This window comes from Microtus oregoni, unplaced genomic scaffold (genome assembly GCF_018167655.1).
Source record: "Microtus oregoni isolate MIOR12 unplaced genomic scaffold, Mior012 000001F_ref0000356, whole genome shotgun sequence".
Taxonomy (NCBI): Eukaryota; Metazoa; Chordata; class Mammalia; order Rodentia; family Cricetidae; genus Microtus; species Microtus oregoni.
This window is the reverse complement of record NW_024543060.1, coordinates 33,289,040-33,307,020: the sequence shown is the minus strand read 5'-3', so window position 1 is coordinate 33,307,020 and position 17,981 is coordinate 33,289,040. Positions and strand designations below refer to the sequence as shown.

Below are 17,981 nucleotides of genomic sequence, written 5' to 3'. Positions count from 1 at the left end.
CTCGATAGTATTTTATAGGTGCTGCCTGTTGCCTCTCATGACACAGGAAATATATGTCCTAAGACAACAGGGGCAAATTTTATTTTTATCAGGTCATGATCACTTATCACTGCTGGTGTAGAACTTGGTCCCCTGGCCCAGGTAGTGTCCACAGAGTTCTCCACTTGTAGACATCCCCTGCCCTTCTTTCCTTACAGGAGGAAGCCAATCTTGCAAACCGCATTTGAGTACGCTGGGTTCCCTTCTTAAAGATGGAGTAACTAAGGGTAACTGAACTTCAGATCCTCCTGTCTCCAGAGTTGAGATGTGAGTGTGCACCTTCAATTGCCTGGTTGACGCAGGGCTGTGGCCGGAACCCGGGGCTTTGGACACATTTGCTAGGCAATCCACTCTATCAACCAAGATACACATCCAGTCTAAACTTCAATTCCTAAATAACTCCTGCTACATCTTCAAGGCAGTGTGATCCAAAGGGTTTTTCCTTTGCGGATACCTCACTATGTCCTTGAATTCAGCCCTGAGAGACTAGGATTACAGGCCAGTGCCTGCTGTGCAAACAGGTCTCCGGGCTTTCTCTAAGTCTTTCCATATGAGAATACGGAAATAATGCTCATTCTCTGCTATGGAAGGTAAAGAAGGCACCACAGAAATCTTTTAGGCACTTTTTATTTTCAAAAAAAAATTGTCGTTAATATATAAACATCTCATTCTCTCAAAAAATTCTACAACTATACAGCTGTTTGCTCCGATATTTGCATAGGAAATGACCACAATACAAAAATAAGGGACAAAGAAGCAAAACAGCAGCCGATTTACGCTTTTGATGTAGGTGTGTCCACGTATAAACATCTTGAAGCCTCTTACAAAACTATTTACACCGTTTGTCACCTATTTACACAGTGAAGCAACTTTTCTAACAAACAAAACTATAATTTATCAAGTTATGAAAATTGTTTTCTAAAAAAACTTACTATATTACCACAAAATAAATAATGATAAACAATATTTTAAAAACAAGAATTAAAATTTCAATTAAGACCGCTTTTGGCATTTTGCTTATGATTTCTGCCCTTTGGTTAACAGCATCAACGTCACATTCCTATGAGATTGCATATTGGTAAGCTTTCAACCTATCACTGATATTAAAAGCAGACACCAAGTCAGTATTAACAGATTAAACTACACAGCACTGTAATTTCAATAAAAAATTACTGTGTCTCACTGGATATTACATGCAAAAATCCACATAAATTGTCATTTAACCAACAGTACTGCAGGAGCAAACATCCCAGTCAACATGAACTGCACCAGATTCAATGCTTTCACGAGTGCAAACAGAGCCCGAAGGTCAACAAGGACATGTGCGACAGCCACACCAGCCCTCACCCACTTCAATGATACTGTTTAAATTATGGTAAGACCTTTAATGTCTGTGTATTCTAACTATCTTTAAGCTCTTCAGTTTAAATTCATATAAAAAAATCTTTCATATTTAAAATAAACAATCTTATTTCAATCAGAGAGCGAAATTTGCATTTTACTCATTCGAATGATTATTCCCTCCCCAAAGCAATGGATTTGTTAACTTTTTTGAGAGGTATCTTAACCACAAATTCTACCTTTACATGTATTCATAGTTATTTTCAAAAGAAGTGTGATATCCCCCCCCCCAAACAATCCTTAAAAACTTGTAATAAACCTATAAAGCTGATTTGCGTATTTACAAAATTTTGAATAGCAAATATAGGCAACTCATATAAAAAAAAACAAAACAAAAACAAAACACATTTGTTCAATGGCTATTTGTGAATTGCCAGGTACACTGCGTACCTCCGCTATGGAAATAATCTAATCTTAAAAAAAAAAAAAAACAAGTCCATGTCAAGTAAAATCTTGACAATCTGTCGGATGCCTGTCAACTGGTTTGTTTATACTAAACAATGTCACCAATGATAGCGTGTGCAGTCGGCATAGAAACAGCATACGCACCCCGTGCGCCCCCACCGGTTCCCCATGCTGAGATGTGGCTGCCTGTCTGGAGATGAAGTTTGCTGGACTAAAGCCAGCAGCGAGCACAACAGCAAGCTTCCAGGTTCTCAAAATAACCAAACACTTTGGTATGAATACAATGTATTCCCTGTGGCCTCAAATATACAAAATATACATTTCCAGTTCTTTTGTTTTTTTTTTCTTTTCTTTTCCTCTTTTTATATATGAAGTTAGGTCTGCGGTTTAAAGGGTGGCAGAGCAGACTGCGAGGCGTCGGGCGGTCAGCATAGCGCTCAGTTCTGGTGTCGCTTCATGTGCAGCGCCAGGTGGTCGGAGCGGGAGAAGCTGCGGTTGCACACCCCGCACTGGAACGGCTTGGCACCCGTGTGCTTCCTGTAGTGGCGGGTCAGCTCGTCCGACCGCGCAAACCTCCAGTCGCAGCCCTCCCAGGTGCACTTGTAGGGCTTCTCACCTACGGCAAGGAAGAGACAAGGCAAGGTGAGGGGCTGCCATAAGACCGGGTGCAAAGCCCGCGCTCTGATCGCCCCTGAGAACTGAAGGGCGCTGCCCCTCAGAGCATCAAGTCCTTCCATGGAGGATGCCACCTGTAACCCTCAAGATAAGGACAACCTATGTCTTTCAAAAGCTGGAGAATCAACTGGGCGTGGGCTACCTCACCTTTTATAGCTCTCAGTGCCAGCCTGGTCTACATAGCAAGTGGGAAGCAATCTAGCAATACATTCCTGAGATGGAGGTGAAGAGGAGGGAGGCTGAAGAATGGATATCTTAGGCAAATGCAAAATAAATCAGTGTCTCTATTTGGGGTAACCCTAAACCAATACATTCTTTTTTCTTTTTTTTTTTTCCTTCAGTTTTTCGAGACAGGGTTTCTCTGTAGCTAACCAATGCATTTTTAAAGTGAGCGTGTGCCTTTGGATAATGTCATCTTACAAATAAAGGTTCTCTGTGATCAAACAAAAATAATAATGGCGTATGCCAGGGAGGGCACCTGCTGCTCAGACCACACCTTCGCCACTAAGCTCATGTGCCGCGGGTTAGCCTACCCCTGCTCCTGGGTTCTCAGTGTAGGGCCGGGACCCACAGGCTGTGTCTTTTTTAGAAGTATCTCATAGGTTTCCAATTACTTAGGTGGGGATAACCTGGAGCTCCTGAAGCTTCCACCCCCACCTCCCAAGTGTCTGGACTACAGGTGTGTGCTAACACACTGATATCCTCAGTCTGCTGTATTCATGTCCACACGAGCACACACCTTGGCATATGCTTTGTGCAGGATGAAGCCAAACAAGCCAGAAAAGCTTTTGGTATTTAATAAATTCTTTGAGCAAATCAGAATCTGGTACTGATAAATTTGCACTGGTAAGTAGTCAGACCTTTTCTTCTGTGTGTGGGGTGGGGGGAGGTGGGGACTGTGGTTTCTCTATGCAGCCCCGGCTGTCCTGGAACTCACTGGCCTCAAACTCAGAAATCTCCCTGCCTCTGCCTCCCTAGTGCTGGGATTAAAAGGGTGCACCACCATTACCCAGTGGGTCAGACCATTTAGGCTTGTTGTTTTGAGTGCTGAGACTTGAACCTGTGTCCTTCAGCATGGCAGGCAAGGAGGGACCACACTACTGAGCCCTTGTCTACACCCTAGCATTTGCTGGGATACATGTTTATTGAACTTGTGCCTCAAGTGTTGTTCCACTAAGGTTATCAAATGTGTTCTGCAAGGTGGCACACACCTTTAATCCCAGCACTCAGGAGGCAAAGGCAGGTAAATTCCAGGCCAGCCTGGTCTACATAGTGAGTTCTGGGACAGCCCGGGCTATATATAAAAAGACCCTGTCTCAACCTTCACCCCAAATTTATCCCAGGAACAATTTGGCAATTGTTCAGGCCACAAAAACTTGTGGGATACAACAATTAAGAAAACGGCCAGGCCTTGGGGATCTCGGTTGATACTAAAAACCTGGCCCAATTTCAGTTCTTTTTTCCCAGTCCTTTGCATCCTTTGTATGATTCCTCAGGTTTCCCCCAAATTTACCAGCCACTTAACTTCCAAAATTACTTCATATTTATAATACAATTTTAATTAATTTAATTAATTTTAGAATTGATCCCACTTAAGATAAAGTATCTTCCTATGCAAACCCCCAAATTCCAAGCCTTTGAACACTAAACCTGGTCAAGACTGACTGCATTTATTTATTGTTTGTTTCGCTGGCATTTTCATGGATAATTTCCCCCCAACTTCTTCTAAAAGGGTTTTCGTCTAGCAGACCTGCGGCAGAAAGATTGCTAATAAAGACCAGCTTGGGCTGAAAAAGAACTACTTGGAGTAGTTCTGCCAGCAACTCCACAGCCCTTGTCTAACTTAGAGGTATCATCTTCCAGAAGCTGCGGCTGCTCAGTTGAATGTTAATGTCCACACCCTGCAGCTTCCACAGCACGTGGCCAGTGTACCCTTCACTGGTCCCGATTGCTATTCTGACCCTAAAGTCTCGAGGGACAAAGAAGCAAAGGCCAGAATGGAAGGCATGAAACTGGGCCGAAGGCATCGCACCTTTACTTAGAGGACATTCACCTTAACCTACTCTCTGCTCCCTCATCTGCCTCTGATGGAAGACACACTTACGACTCACTCTTTTTGGTTCCCAGCATTCTGGTTTTTAAAATGCCCATCTCAGCCAGGCCTGGTGGTAAATTCCTGTAACCCCAGTACTGGGGAGGCTGAGGCAGGGGGATTACGAGTTTGAAACTAGTCTAAACTACATACATGCTCTTTGAAAACTGTCAAGTCAAACACACATCTCTAGATTTCTCCTCCAGCACAGGTGCATGCACACACACACGCACGCACGCACGCATCTTTGGGATGGGTGAATTTGAAACTGTACTTTGCTCCCTCATAGTAAACTCAGCCTAGAAAGTTATGCTGACACTCGGGCTTTTAAGCAACAGAGAAGTCATTTCTCTTCCCTTTACACTCTCACAATGCTGGATTCACAGAGAACTCAACACTCGTGGTAACTCTGACTATCGGGCTCAGAGATGTGAAACAAACAGAAGGAAGAATTTCACACAGAAATGTCGAGTGAAAATACATTAGAGTAGCATGACTTTCCTGTTATTCGGTGGAGGAGAGATCTAATTCTGATGTTTAAATCAAGGCAAAAAAAAAAAAAAAAAAAAAACTTCCTCAGGAGTCCCAGTTTCAGAAGGATCATTGAAGCCTTTTGAATTTAATAATTACACACAGAGAACTAAGTTTTCAGAGTTTACTTGAGAAGCAGGGGACACTGGACTCTTTTTGTTCACTGTTTTTACTGGCTGCAAAGCAATAAACTGCACCAATATTTTGTAAAGTTGACTCTACTGATTGGTTGACACACAGTAGCCATTAAAGTTCCTAAAACATTTGGGGTTTTGCTCTCAATTTATGGGCATCTATAGCCTATTCAGCCAAGAATACTACCAGTGTCTGGAAGGGCAGTTACCAGGGCCAAGGCTTACTATAAAAGCAAGGACAACTATCCCCCCACTTGGGGCAGTTTCTATGGGATTTGTTCAAGTGTCAACACTGTTCAAGTAAAACATCGTAGAGGAAGCTGGTACCCCATTTCTGGCCTGGGAGCAGACTTGAGCCTTTTTTCCTCAGCCAGAAACACTACGGTCAGTACTTCTGGGAAAGCAAACTGACTTCCTCCAAGTTATATTTCAACAGGATAGAGCTTTCCAAAGTAATTGGATTTCTAAAGAATCTCTTTCCAATACCACCAATTTGAAATACTTAGTTAAGCCCTTTCAGCATCCGCTGTATTTTTAAGCCCTCGGCTGCTAGCGTCAAACTGCAGAAAGGCAAAGCGAAAACAGTGGCGAGGCTGTACGATGTGGAAACCTTTCTGCTTCATCTCCCAGTGTGCACTTTCTTCCCTGCCTTAGAGCTCGAAGGGACGGCTGAAGAATCCCTAACTTCTGAAAAATATGTGCAAGCTAAACACACACATGCCCCATGCTGATAAAGCTACTAGCATACTGTCTAAACCTTAGCAAAAACACCTACCCGGAAGAGACAAGGCTTCATGGGGCCTCCAGAAGTCGGCTCGAGAGCTAGGTTCATCTCTCCTTCCACTCTCACAGCAACTGCGGAAGTTAGGAGCTGAGCCACGGGCTCCGCATGAAGAGCCCTGGCCTGCACTTTCTTTAATGTCCCACTTAAGTCTCCATTAGCAAACACTGTTACACCCTTTCAATGATTCAAGAAGTGAACACATACGTGTTCAAATTCACTCAGATTCTACAGTCTCTCATGAGAATGGGATAGCTAATGGGATTCAGAGGCCCTTAAAGCCTAGACTGTGTGAGGCGCAGGGTACTCCGTCGCTAGACAGAGCCTCATCTAGGAGACTCTGAAGGCTGTTCCATCTCCAGACGTAACCTTAATGAGGTTTCTTCCACTGGGCTCAAGAACACTTTTCTCTTCTCGACAACTTTTCAAGAACATCCTCAGTAAGAATCTCTGATGAACAGATTTTAAAGATGACCTCTCTCCAGGCAGTGCTAGTACATGCCTTTACCCGAGGGGCAGAGGCAGGCAGATCTCTGTGGATTCAAGGCCAGCCTGGTTTACAAAGCTGAATTCCAGGACAGCCAATACTAGGGAAACCAGAGACTTCTGAACCTGCAATAGAATGGGAGGTTTCTCTGCTCTGTTGAACAGATTCAATAGTCGCATACCAAGGTCCTTTACTAGAAAGTTCTACATAGACTGTTGTGACAAAGGAAATAAGGTAGCTCTAAGGTTTATTACAGTAAATTTATCTGTTTCCTTGTCCATGTTGAAAAGTCATTCTAATCAATAAAGATAAAAGCCCCAAACTACCAGAACTGAAACCAATGTTAAGGGGGCACCACCTGCACTATTGCCTAGTATGATAGATAATTAGGTCCCTAACAATAACCGCCCTCCCTACCACGGACTTGCGGGTATTCACTTCTGAAACAGACTCAAGACCAGATTTGCTTCTAATAAGAAAAGGGGAAAAGAGAAACCATTGAAGGAATCATGGAAAATAGCATTTACATATCTAAGAAGTGATAGGGATTTGGGCTTACTGACTTTTTTTTTTTATTTATTTACTACAGAAAACCCTGCCAGTACTTTTCCATGAAAAGATTTTGGTGCCCTCACCATATAAGCGGGCTTTAACTGGGACTAGGGATGCGTCTCAGCGGCACAGACTGTGCACAGGGTGGAGGACTCAGTCCCCAGGATCTGGTTTTTAAAATGTACTTGAACTGTTTAACGCGGCCCTGGGCAGGGAGGCGAGAGTGTTAGCGGTGGGCTGTATGTTGTGTTCCTGGCTGCCCCTTTGTTCTGCACTCCTCCGCTACTGCCTCTCTGAAAACAATGTTTCAGCCAAGTCTGAGCAGTTATTTTCATAATGAAGATGAGGGCAGTAAGAAGGCTGGTGTGAGGTTCGAGACCACGGGGATCATCAACTATATTCAGATGACAACTCTTCTTCGAGATAAAAGATTAGAATCCCTTATCCTGTAGGTCAGCAGGATAGAGATTCTCTGTAAACAAATTTCCTATTATAGATCTGGAACAGCCCCCATAGTTCTGCAAGGCCACAGTGCTGGTCACAAGCACCAAGGGGTCTTATTCGGGGACCAGAGGGCATCCATGGGCTGGAGCAAAGCATGGAGCGTGACCTTGCTGTGGAGACTGAGGGACAGGCAGAGTGGATCCTACAATGGACCATTTCTCAGCCTCAACAAGTGCTCAGAGTTGACATGAAGCACCAGTTCTCAAAGCTCCTGACAGAAAGATGCCACTGGATTGGTTCTTTATTAAGGTCCCAAACTAACTTCAAGCAAAAACACCTAAAATGTCAGTGAAAGGCTGCCATCCTTTCATGCACCCAGCTCTTCAGCTGGCTCCCCTGCCCAGTAGCCCACCTGCTTCTTTATGAAGTAGTCAAAGGGAATTCATTCTTCGTAGATGTTTTTAGGCAAAACAAACAAAAAACTAGCCACTCTGTGCTTCTAAAGCAGTTCCTTGCCCTTAGTCAGACTAATTAGGTATCCACGAATATGAAGCGCCCAGGCAGATGAGAGTCATTTCCCCTCAAGTAGGAGGTGATTTTTGTTTCTAATCTTTCACCAGAAAAGATGTGGGCCATCAGGTAGAACTAAAAATACTCGGCAAAGGAAAATTCCTGGGTAATTAAAATATATATTTTTAAATACTGTTCTCTGCGTTCCTCCAGCCCTCACGCGGCTGACTGCCTCTCTCTCAATTTCAACAACTGTATTTGATCTACGTAGGAACTCTCCTCCCACTAGTTTAAAAACTAAAGGGTAAAATGAGATTAATTCTTTGGATTCTTCAGAAAACCAGTGAAAAAGTATCTGCTGAATTAAATACTTCTTAACCTTTGATAAGATTTATCATCCTGAAACAATGTTTGATCAATTTCCTATGTAAATGTTTTTCAGATGAAAGAACTCGTCCCTGAAGGGAAGTTTAGTCTTCTCAGTGAGTCATTAAAAAGAAATCGTTTCTAAGCTTTCATGCTCATAAGTACCTTTCCTGGGGTCTAAACCAACAATCCTGTACGCCACTACTCAAAAAAAAAAAGGCTGTAAAGTCAATGTAAAAAATAAATTTCAAAGCTCCAAGTAAACCAGAACACTGAAATACTAACGCCTATCGCCAAATGCTGAACTGTGAAGCTTTCCAATGTACTGTTTTTAAATACATGAAAATCACTAGATACTATAAGTACAAAATATTTCCCTCATGCAAATGTATCCTGACACAACAGGTTAGGAATCCAACTAATGTCCATCTCGTCCAGATCCAACCCGTATGACCTCCAGCATCCACTCTGGCCTGGAAGCAAATCCTTCCTGGTTCTTGTTTACTGCCTTTCACCCCTTTCCACAGTAGTCTAGAGTTCTTCTTCAGTGGAGGAAAAAAAATGCCTGTACTAAAAACATCTCGGATGCCAACAGTATCAAGACTGTGTCTGATAGAGCCTGTGGAAATTAAGTTCCCAGCAAAGACGGGGGACCCTCAGTCCCCACGTCAAACTTAGAAACTAAAGCAGAAGCCAAAATTGTGTACTTTTAAAAACACACGTGGAAGCCTGGTCTACAGAGTGAGTTTCAGGACAGCCGGAGGAGATACAGAGAAACCCTGTGTGTGGTGGTGGGAGGGGGCGGGGGGGGGGGACACATGGAAACATCTTACAAATCAATGTCACTGGATAATCTGGTTTCCAACAGCAGGTTAAGGGACAAGGTGGGGACTTGCCCTGTCACACTGAGGGACAGGTTACAGTCCATCCTCATCAGGAGAATACAGTACTCAAGAGTCCCCTGTGCTCTTGCTCTTGTTGCCACGTTGGTTGTGGGAATTTCTAATTACCCCTTTTCTTTTCCAACCCCTGCTCCCAGGTGGTTAATACAACTGCTAATTCTATATATGCCCTGCTGCAGAAAGCCAAGGACGAACAGTGGAATTCTACTGTCCTCCTAATGGAATTCTGGGACGGAGTCTGGGGTGTAGCTCATTGCTAAGACAGCCTAGAACGCAGAAAGTTGTCTTCTAAAACCAGTACTGAGCATATGAACACAGGAGCGATAAGCCGTTTACAGAAGACAGTTTCTCTATCTTGGTGGCTTACGAGCATAGAATTAGGCTAGGCATTCTTTGAAAGGTGGTCAGGCGAAGACGATGGCACCGTGTCTCTCCCTTGTAAACATCACAAGGCCTAAGAACTTCAATGAAATGTTATTTTAAATGTTATTCAAAATACAAATATTTTGATTTGGGAATAGACCGCTTACTAACCCTGTTGCCTAGAAGCAGCTCTAACTATTTCTAAACAGAAGCATATTAATTTGTGCACATGTATCACAGATGCCATTCACAATCACCCACTCACCCACATAAAGGATGCCTATGAGCCCACAAGCGTGCCGTCCTACGTACAGATAAACACAGAGAGTTACGTCTCGGATCTCGTCTGAACATACGCAGTAGAGCTTTAAGTTCTTTTAGGCGAGTTTCTCTCTAAAGACATCCAAGACCTCCGAACTTAGAAACCTTGACTTCTATGATACTTGGGACTCCAAACGCAGACTGGCATTTTACTGTTGTCCTGGTTTAGGAATAGCTGTGCTGCGTGTCAGGGTATTTGGTTAGATTTCCTCTGTAACTCAGGTTACAGAGTCACTACCTGGAACCCCAGAAATAAGTCATTAAACAGAGCATTGGGGAAAAGTTGTTTAATTGCTTAAATCGGTCGAGACATATGGTAACCTGACATTTGAAAGCAACTCCAATTACTTTCCGCAGAAATGCCGGGGTGCTTCCTTCTGCCAGCAACCATTAGAGAAGCATCTTTTGTCAAATACGCAACATTGCCACGTAGTGTTTGAAGTCCCCTAACAAGTTTTCCAAGTGGGAGGAAATGGGACAGAAAGAAAAGCAAGACAAGGTACTAAATCGGAGATTCTATTCAGAAAAAAAAAAAAAGAAGCAAAAACTGTTTCCTCCACCTGGGCATTAGAAGGAAAAGGAACAAAACAGCACACCAGTATCTGCTGGCTGCCTGTGCACTCACTGGGCAGGAGCAGAGGAAGGGAGGAGACAACGGCAGCCAGCGAACAGGGAATTTTAAGAGGCATTGTCTAGAAACTAGAAATGAGGAGAAAGCCTCAATGCTCTATGATTACCTAAGAACGGGTTTAGCCAGATGAGCGAGTCTGTTACAAACCCTCCCCAAGGCATTTGAAAGACTATCAAACAAAACTTTATTAAACGACATTACGTGGTCTTACTTATTAGACGTTTAAGGCCACGATATTTACCATCAAGTGAAAAAGTCCCCCGCATGGGACCCTAACTAGGCCTAGGTCCTCTGTCTCGGTTTGCTTTTTTATTAGTACAGGCATTGTTCAGACTACCCACTATTAAATTTCTTTGCCAGCAGGTCAAGTTCCAGGATACCAGGTTTAAGCATTCAGAGCAGTAAACCCCGACAGGGGTGGAAGGCTATTTAGATATGGCCTGACGACACCCCGCCAATAAGCAGGTGATTACTTCGTTATGTGCAATTGCACACTTCTTTTATTATGGGACTTTAACCTCGAAAATACATTCCCTCCTCCTTATCTCCCGTTTCAAGGACTTCTGATGAGGGACCAAGAGGAGAAAGGAGGGAGTGAAAGAGAGAGGGAGAACAATAGCTCAAATGTTTCTAAGCTAGTTCTATTTCCCCTTGACCAAAAGCTCAGTGTTTCCCTAATACAACAGAAGTCTGGAAACCAGATATTTTAGGTTTTTTGGTGTTTTTTTTCTTTCTTTCTTTTCTTTTTCTATTTCTACATGGAATCTTCTGGCACGTATCAACTGTATTTTGGAAATTTAAGATTAGACTTTCTTATCATGTGCTGGATTATTCTGTTTGCGATTACCTGCAAACACAAAATAACCTCAGGCCAAAACAATCCATTCCCATCACAGATAAAGCCAGGAGCCACCTTTTCTCGGAAAGGCCTGGTATCTAGCACATTGTCGACAGTACCATTTGGGTTTCAAGAAGTGTTTAGCATTCAGATATCAAGCGCACAAACGCCTGCAACCGCCCCCTCTCAGGGCTCCAGTTCAGCTCTGACCTTTGTTTCAAGGCTTTTACTTTTTAATGCAGCAGTTACAGATAACTACTTCATTTATCAAAACTCAATTTCCATAGTAACATCTAGCCTAGGGAGATTCAAGTCCTCACACTAATCCAACAACCCATTCAAAGGAACTGTTGAGTACTTTGGTTTCCATAGCAATGATGGAATAATACATTTTGCTAGGTCACTGCTTTTATTAGCAAACTTATTCTTTGAACTTCAGGTAAGGAGGCTGTCTTTGAGGGAAAACTGCAGCCACTTTTATCTGTTTTTTTCCTTTAGGGCTTTTTTTTTTTTAAAAAGAAAATTACAATAGTAACATTATCCAGACACTTGAAAATATTATGGGTATGTGGAACCCTTTAATAAAGTACGCTACCAAATTTCATGTTAAACGTGTTTTTTGATATGAGGCTTCAAAATTAATAGCTCCCACAAAGGGCTGCTGTGAATTTAACAAAACAAATCATTATAAAATTAGAGACTAAACTCAAAAGCATGCTTCATCTGAGATGAAACGGAGACTGACTTAAGGCGAGGACTCTCAACCCAGCCAGGGCTGAGGTTGGCCATGGAGTAATGTCAACTATCGCCCTTCACTCTGACCACCCTACTTTAATACCCGGCAGAAGGCCGGGCGATGGTGGCGCACGCCTTTAATCCCAGCACTCGGGAGGCAGAGGCAGGCGGATCTCTGTGAGTTCGAGACCAGCCTGGTCTACAGAGCTAGTTCCAGGACAGGCTCCAAAGCCACAGAGAAACCCTGTCTCGAAAAACCAAAAAAAAAAAAAAAAAAAAAAACATGGGGCAGGCATACATGTAGGCAAAACAGTCATTAAAAAAAAAAAATACCCGGCAGATTTCAGGCCTGTGTTTCAGACACAGCAAATACGCCAAACACAAATATTTGAAGCCACCGGTGTTAAGCACTACCACTTAACATGCTAAGTGGAAAAGTTTTTCAGCTTAAAGGGGTTTTATTAAAGCAAGATGATTTACCAAGAATTTTTCCTTCTTTCAAAACAGAAATAAGCATTGCCATTAAAGTTTTAAAATCCATTAGTAAACACTGCTGTTTACGTTCGGGGGGGGGGGGGTCATTAATTCTCTGGGAGGTGACAGGGCAAGGTCTCACTGAGGGAACCCTCAGCTTGCCTGGAACCAGGCTTTCTTGGGGAACTGAATTTTGAGCCAAGCCCTCGGTGAACAGGTAGGCCATTAAAAAAAAAGTCGACAGAAAGAGGAGATCAAACACGTGTTGGCTTTTAGAAGGGGTGAATGCTACTTATGCTATTTACACAACTCGCGGAATTAGCAAGAAAATTACCTACCCGTGTGAGTCCTCAGGTGAGCTTTCAAATGAGACGACTTTGTATAAACTTTAGTGCAACCTAAAATAAAGGAACAGAGAGAGGAAGAGCAGCTTGTCAATTCCAGGGCCTTGTGAAACCTTTACATCCGATGAGTCCCTGTTTAAATCTGGCTTTAAAGACAATATTGGGAAGCTTCGGTAAAGCAATTTCAAGGCGCCCTCCCCCATGATCTTATTAGGAGGTAGAGGGAGGTGATCCGACCTATGGATCACTTTGGGAGCATTGAACATGGGCAATCCAGCCAAGGAACAAATGGGAAATGTGTGCTTTTTGACAAGCTTCAGTGACTTGAGTTGTCCCAGTATATATATCTTTAGCTTAGTGGATGAGGCGCTGACCGTGTAAGTCCTCACCCAAGATGACTAGAACTTTCCACGCTCCCACTTTGGTTTTTTTGTTCATTTAGCATGTCACGCCACATCCCGCACCGTAGCCAGTAAACTGTGTCCTATATTAATCATAAACTTGCTTACGCCAGCAACCTGGAGATATATTTATTACCGTCAAATTATATTTTGGGTCATGTATCTCATTCGAGAATGTGTACACACTAACGGAACTCTTCCTCCAATCTGTCCTGCCAGCAGCCTTATACTTGCTAAGAGGGACCCACACCCTGAACTTCATTGTTACCACGCTATTGCCTCTCACCCTACTCAATCTCCAGGAGACGTTTTGCAATTGAATGACACAATTTCTTAGACTAAATGAAACCCAAGTTTTATTTACTACTAAAGAGAAAGAAATCCAAGTTAACTTATTTCCTAGAATGCTCTAATCATTAAAAAAAAAATTGTGGAAATTGTTATTTAAGAGCTATAATTGCTATGTAGCCCAGGCTAGTCCGAATGTGCAATCTTCCTGCCTCAGCCTCACTGCTGAAATTAAAGGCATGAGCCATCTCTGACTACATAAGACATAAATACATAAGACAAGCAACAGACCTAAGTACCCACCAGCATAAAATGCGGGACTAGAATATAAGAGAAACTAGGTGATTTATTTTTAACTGTCAAATACACCGTTACTATATATTTTCATGCCTAAGGTTCAAAACGGTGCGAACACACGTACACACGGTACACATGTGCATGCAGGCGAAAGCCCTTGAGCACACCCAACACAAAACACGGGCCATGCTGCAAGCACACAGACCACATACCGGGGTAATCACAGTAGTGGATGCGTCTTTTTTCCAGATCGGGGTTACTCCTCCTGTTGTATCGGACGGGTTGGATACTCGGTGAGTTGACTGGCAGAGTGGCGGGTAAATTCGGATTGTGAATTGCCAGTTTAGAAGCAATCGTAGCAGCATAGGATGGAGGAGGAGTTAAATTCTGGAGCATCTCGGCTTGTCTATCGGGACTCCCAGGCTCTGAGCTTGGTGGTGACGGGGGAAAGTAAGTGGCCTGCTGTGGAAGAAACTGACTTGGCATGGTGTATGTGCAAGGGGGCATGCCCTGGAACTGTTTCATTGCAGTCTGCGGGACAGCAGAAGTGTGTGTGTTGAGGCCTGCCATGGCGGCCGACATAGAAACATTCAGGGTGTCCATTACTGCCGTCTGGTTTGTAGAACTGGGCATGTCTAGATCCGGTGTATTCAATAGCTGGTACAGGTGGCCCTGCTGTGAGGGGACAGAGAGATGAAGATCTGGGGTAGAAAGTTCTTGTTTGATGAAGATGTTGTTCACCTCTGGAGCTGTGGTTTGGTGGGAACTGAATATACTGGTGAACTCGGGGAGGGCCTGGGTCGGGGCTGGAGGAGGGGGGGCCGTCGTCTCGCTCTGGTGGCTGAAAATGGTAACAGGTTCGGTCTTGATCTGTGTCACGCACGGTCTCTGGGATTTGTAGAGGCCAGTTCTCAGGTGAGTGATGTCGGGGAGGAAGACGTTCATGTTGATACTGTAAGGTAAGCCTTCACTGTCAGTGAAGAACTGGTCTACCACGGAAGCGCTGTCTCGTCGGTACTTCTTATGCTCTGGGATTATTGGAACTGGGGGGAGCTGAGGTGTCAGGTACTTCTCCATTTCACATCTCGTCTACAAAGGAAGAGGTACAGGTACACACTGAATCCACCGATTCATTCAGGAAGCACAAATAAACAGCACTTACTAAAAACTCCCAACACCAATCCGGGGGCCAACTCCTAAGGGTTGCTTATAAACAGAAGGGTTTATTTTGTCAATTGTGTAATTATTGGTTAACCAAAAGACTGTATGAGATGTCTTTAGTAAAATCACTCCCCCAAATCATCCCCAGACAAAGTGAAAGAGAGACAGGGAGGGAGGAGGGGGGAGGGGGGGGGCAAAGACAAACCGTATTCCCTTCTGATGCAATCAAGTCTCACCCCAGCCCAAGAAGGCTAAATCTGCAGTCAGTGAGAGTTCGGTACCAGAGTATTGTCAAGCTGCCTCAATTCTGTTCATGTCCGTTACATTTAACATGCTTTATTTGGAAACTAAAACCTTTGCAAATCTTAAAAATAGTATTTCAAAGGGCTTTTATGTGGGCAGAGTTAGGTATCTCAAGTCTGTCTAACATAAAATGTTCTCTAGCCATTTCAGTACCTTTTTTGATTAATAAAAATTTCAACGTTTGGAGCAAACCCTGGTCTGCACTAAAACCAAACAATTACAGCTTCAACACTGGATGTAAATGTTGGTTCTAACCAGCAGATTCGTTAATTGGTTAATGTAATAATGAAATGTTCCTATTCATATCCCTATCTAAAACAGATCTTTAATTATCAAGGAGAAAATCACTCCCTTGGTAGACTGGTGCTAAGACGCCCGTGGGTGGGGAGGCTGCTGGATTGCCAACACAGTCATCAGCAAAACATTTATCATGTCCTCTCCGTGGGCCAATGCTACATTCCCCCTTCCTCTGTAAAAAGCGCAGTCATCCCGTACCCTCTTGCTATCTACTAAGAGACAACTGCCAGAGCGAAAGAGCCAAATATCCCCCCAGGCCCTGATTGTTTAAGAATGTTCCAGACCCACCGCCTGGTCTTTTCCCAGCTCCCTTCTTCCCTCCCAACAGATCGAAAGCTTAATTTCTCCCAATTTCTCTTGACATTGAAAACCAAGTTGGAAAAAAAAAAAAAACAACAAAGCCCAACTAAATGAAATAGTTCACCGAACAATAAACCACTGCACCCCAATCGGCGAACAAGAGTGGTATTTCTGCTTCTAAATTCCAAAAGAATTTCATCTCGGACCTCAGATTATTAGGATCTGGTTGTGGACCAGGACGGACGGGATTTCCCGGATATGCACGACTTAAAAATAAAGATTCATGCTCAAGCCATGTGAGTCACATCTGACAAATGCCACTGTCCTCTCAAAGCACGACGACACTGGCAGACCCCGCGAAATAGGCGCTGGGTGCAAATACACAATACAGCAAGAGGCTATTAAACCAAGCGTCTTGAAATAAACCGAACTAAAACCCTTTCGTGCACTGCGCTCCCGCGGCGGTTAGTGGTTTCTGATTTTAGCTCTTCCAGCTGTTTGCATGTGGGTCTGTTTCCAATTTTTTTTTTTCCTTGGGACTAGCTGAAAGTCCCGGGAAGTTTTTTCTGGGCTATATGACTCCCATGCGTGGGCGAAAGAAACAGGCGCTTGCTCTAATTCGGCTGCTGGGCAAGTGTAAAAGCCAACTGCCAGCTTTCAACGCGACTCCGGGAGGAAATTTACGCGCACACTAAAACAACACCCCTGGCCTTTTGGGGCGCGTGTCTCTTTTTAAGGAAAAAAAAAGCAGTGTTCTAATACAACCTTAGATCCTCTGACTCTAGTTTCCCAAACGGGGCCCTACAATCCATTCTAAGGTGAACCACGGGGGTATGAAACCCCAGTACTCCTATCTGCATTTCGACTTCATCCCAGAGGACTTAGGCAGGTGGACTTCCTAGGCCAGGGCAATCGGGAGAGAGCGTCAAGGTGAAACAATTCAAGTCAAATTAAGTGTGGACACAAGCTTCCATTCCCACGCAAGAAAAACAGACAAGGTGCGCGCGAGCACCTCTGGGCCGATCGAGTGGGCCCCCGCCCCGCTCCCCCATCCACTCCGCGGCGCCCCGTCTGGGAGCGCAGGGCGGGGCTGCCCACCCGGGCACCGGCTCCCGCGCGTCCCAGCCTGGAGCGGCCCCTGTCGCCCGCGCCTCGCAGTGGCGGGACACGCCCGAGCCCGGGGAGGGAGGCCGGCCGCTCTGCTTACCTGGACCAGCTCCTCCGAGGGCAGCCGTGGGCCGGCGGCTGGCGGCGGCGCGGGCTGAGCAGGCGGGTGGTGGTGCGCGTGTTTCAGATCGTCTCCGGGGAAGAGCGCCGCGTCGCGGGCCGGGTTCGCAGCGCCCAGCACCGGCTTGAGCTGCGCGAACACGGGCTCGTCCTGCGTGGCCGGCGGCTGGGGCACGGGTCCCAGGCGGGCGCTCATGGTCAGCACCCGCGTAGCCATGGGCGGTCAGGGGGGGCTGCAGACGCGGGGCACGGGGCGATCGCGATTCCCACCTCGCCCGGGCTGGCTCGGGACGGCGGACTCGACGCGGGGACCCTTGGGCCGGCGGCCAGCGGCTCACGAAGGCGGGCACGTAGATCGGGACTCCTGGGCTCGGCCACGCGTCACCGCCGAGGTCCTCCGGCCGCCACTTTCTCCCGCCCCGCCCCAGAGCTCTCTCGCTCGGCCGGAATCCGCTCCCGCCACCTCCGAGCTCCACCAGCAAGCTGCGAGCGCGCGTACCTGCCCCGCGACTACTGACACTTGACGCCCGCCTCTATTTCACCCAACTCCAGGGAGGCAGGACCAGCTCACGCGACTGGCAGCGCCGTGGCCAATAGTAAGGCCCCAGAGGCAGCAGCTAGCCAATGGGAACGAAGTCCCACGAGGTCCCGCCTCCGACGGGCCGACCGCACCCCTCGCGGG

General features: G+C 45.2%; 1 protein-coding gene across 1 annotated transcript; it reads right to left on the bottom strand.

Moving 5' to 3' along the window:
* Positions 1-650: 650 nt before the first annotated feature.
* On the bottom strand, positions 651-17,838 carry Klf5 (Kruppel like factor 5). Its single transcript, XM_041668515.1, has 4 exons — positions 17,280-17,838; positions 14,224-15,100; positions 13,020-13,079; positions 651-2,461 (listed from the first exon to the last, which is right to left on the bottom strand). The coding sequence occupies exons 1-4, from the start codon at positions 17,514-17,516 to the stop codon at positions 2,283-2,285; spliced, it is 1,353 nt and encodes a 450-aa protein (XP_041524449.1). The 5' UTR covers positions 17,517-17,838; the 3' UTR covers positions 651-2,282.
* Between the last annotated feature and the right edge of the window lie 143 nt (positions 17,839-17,981).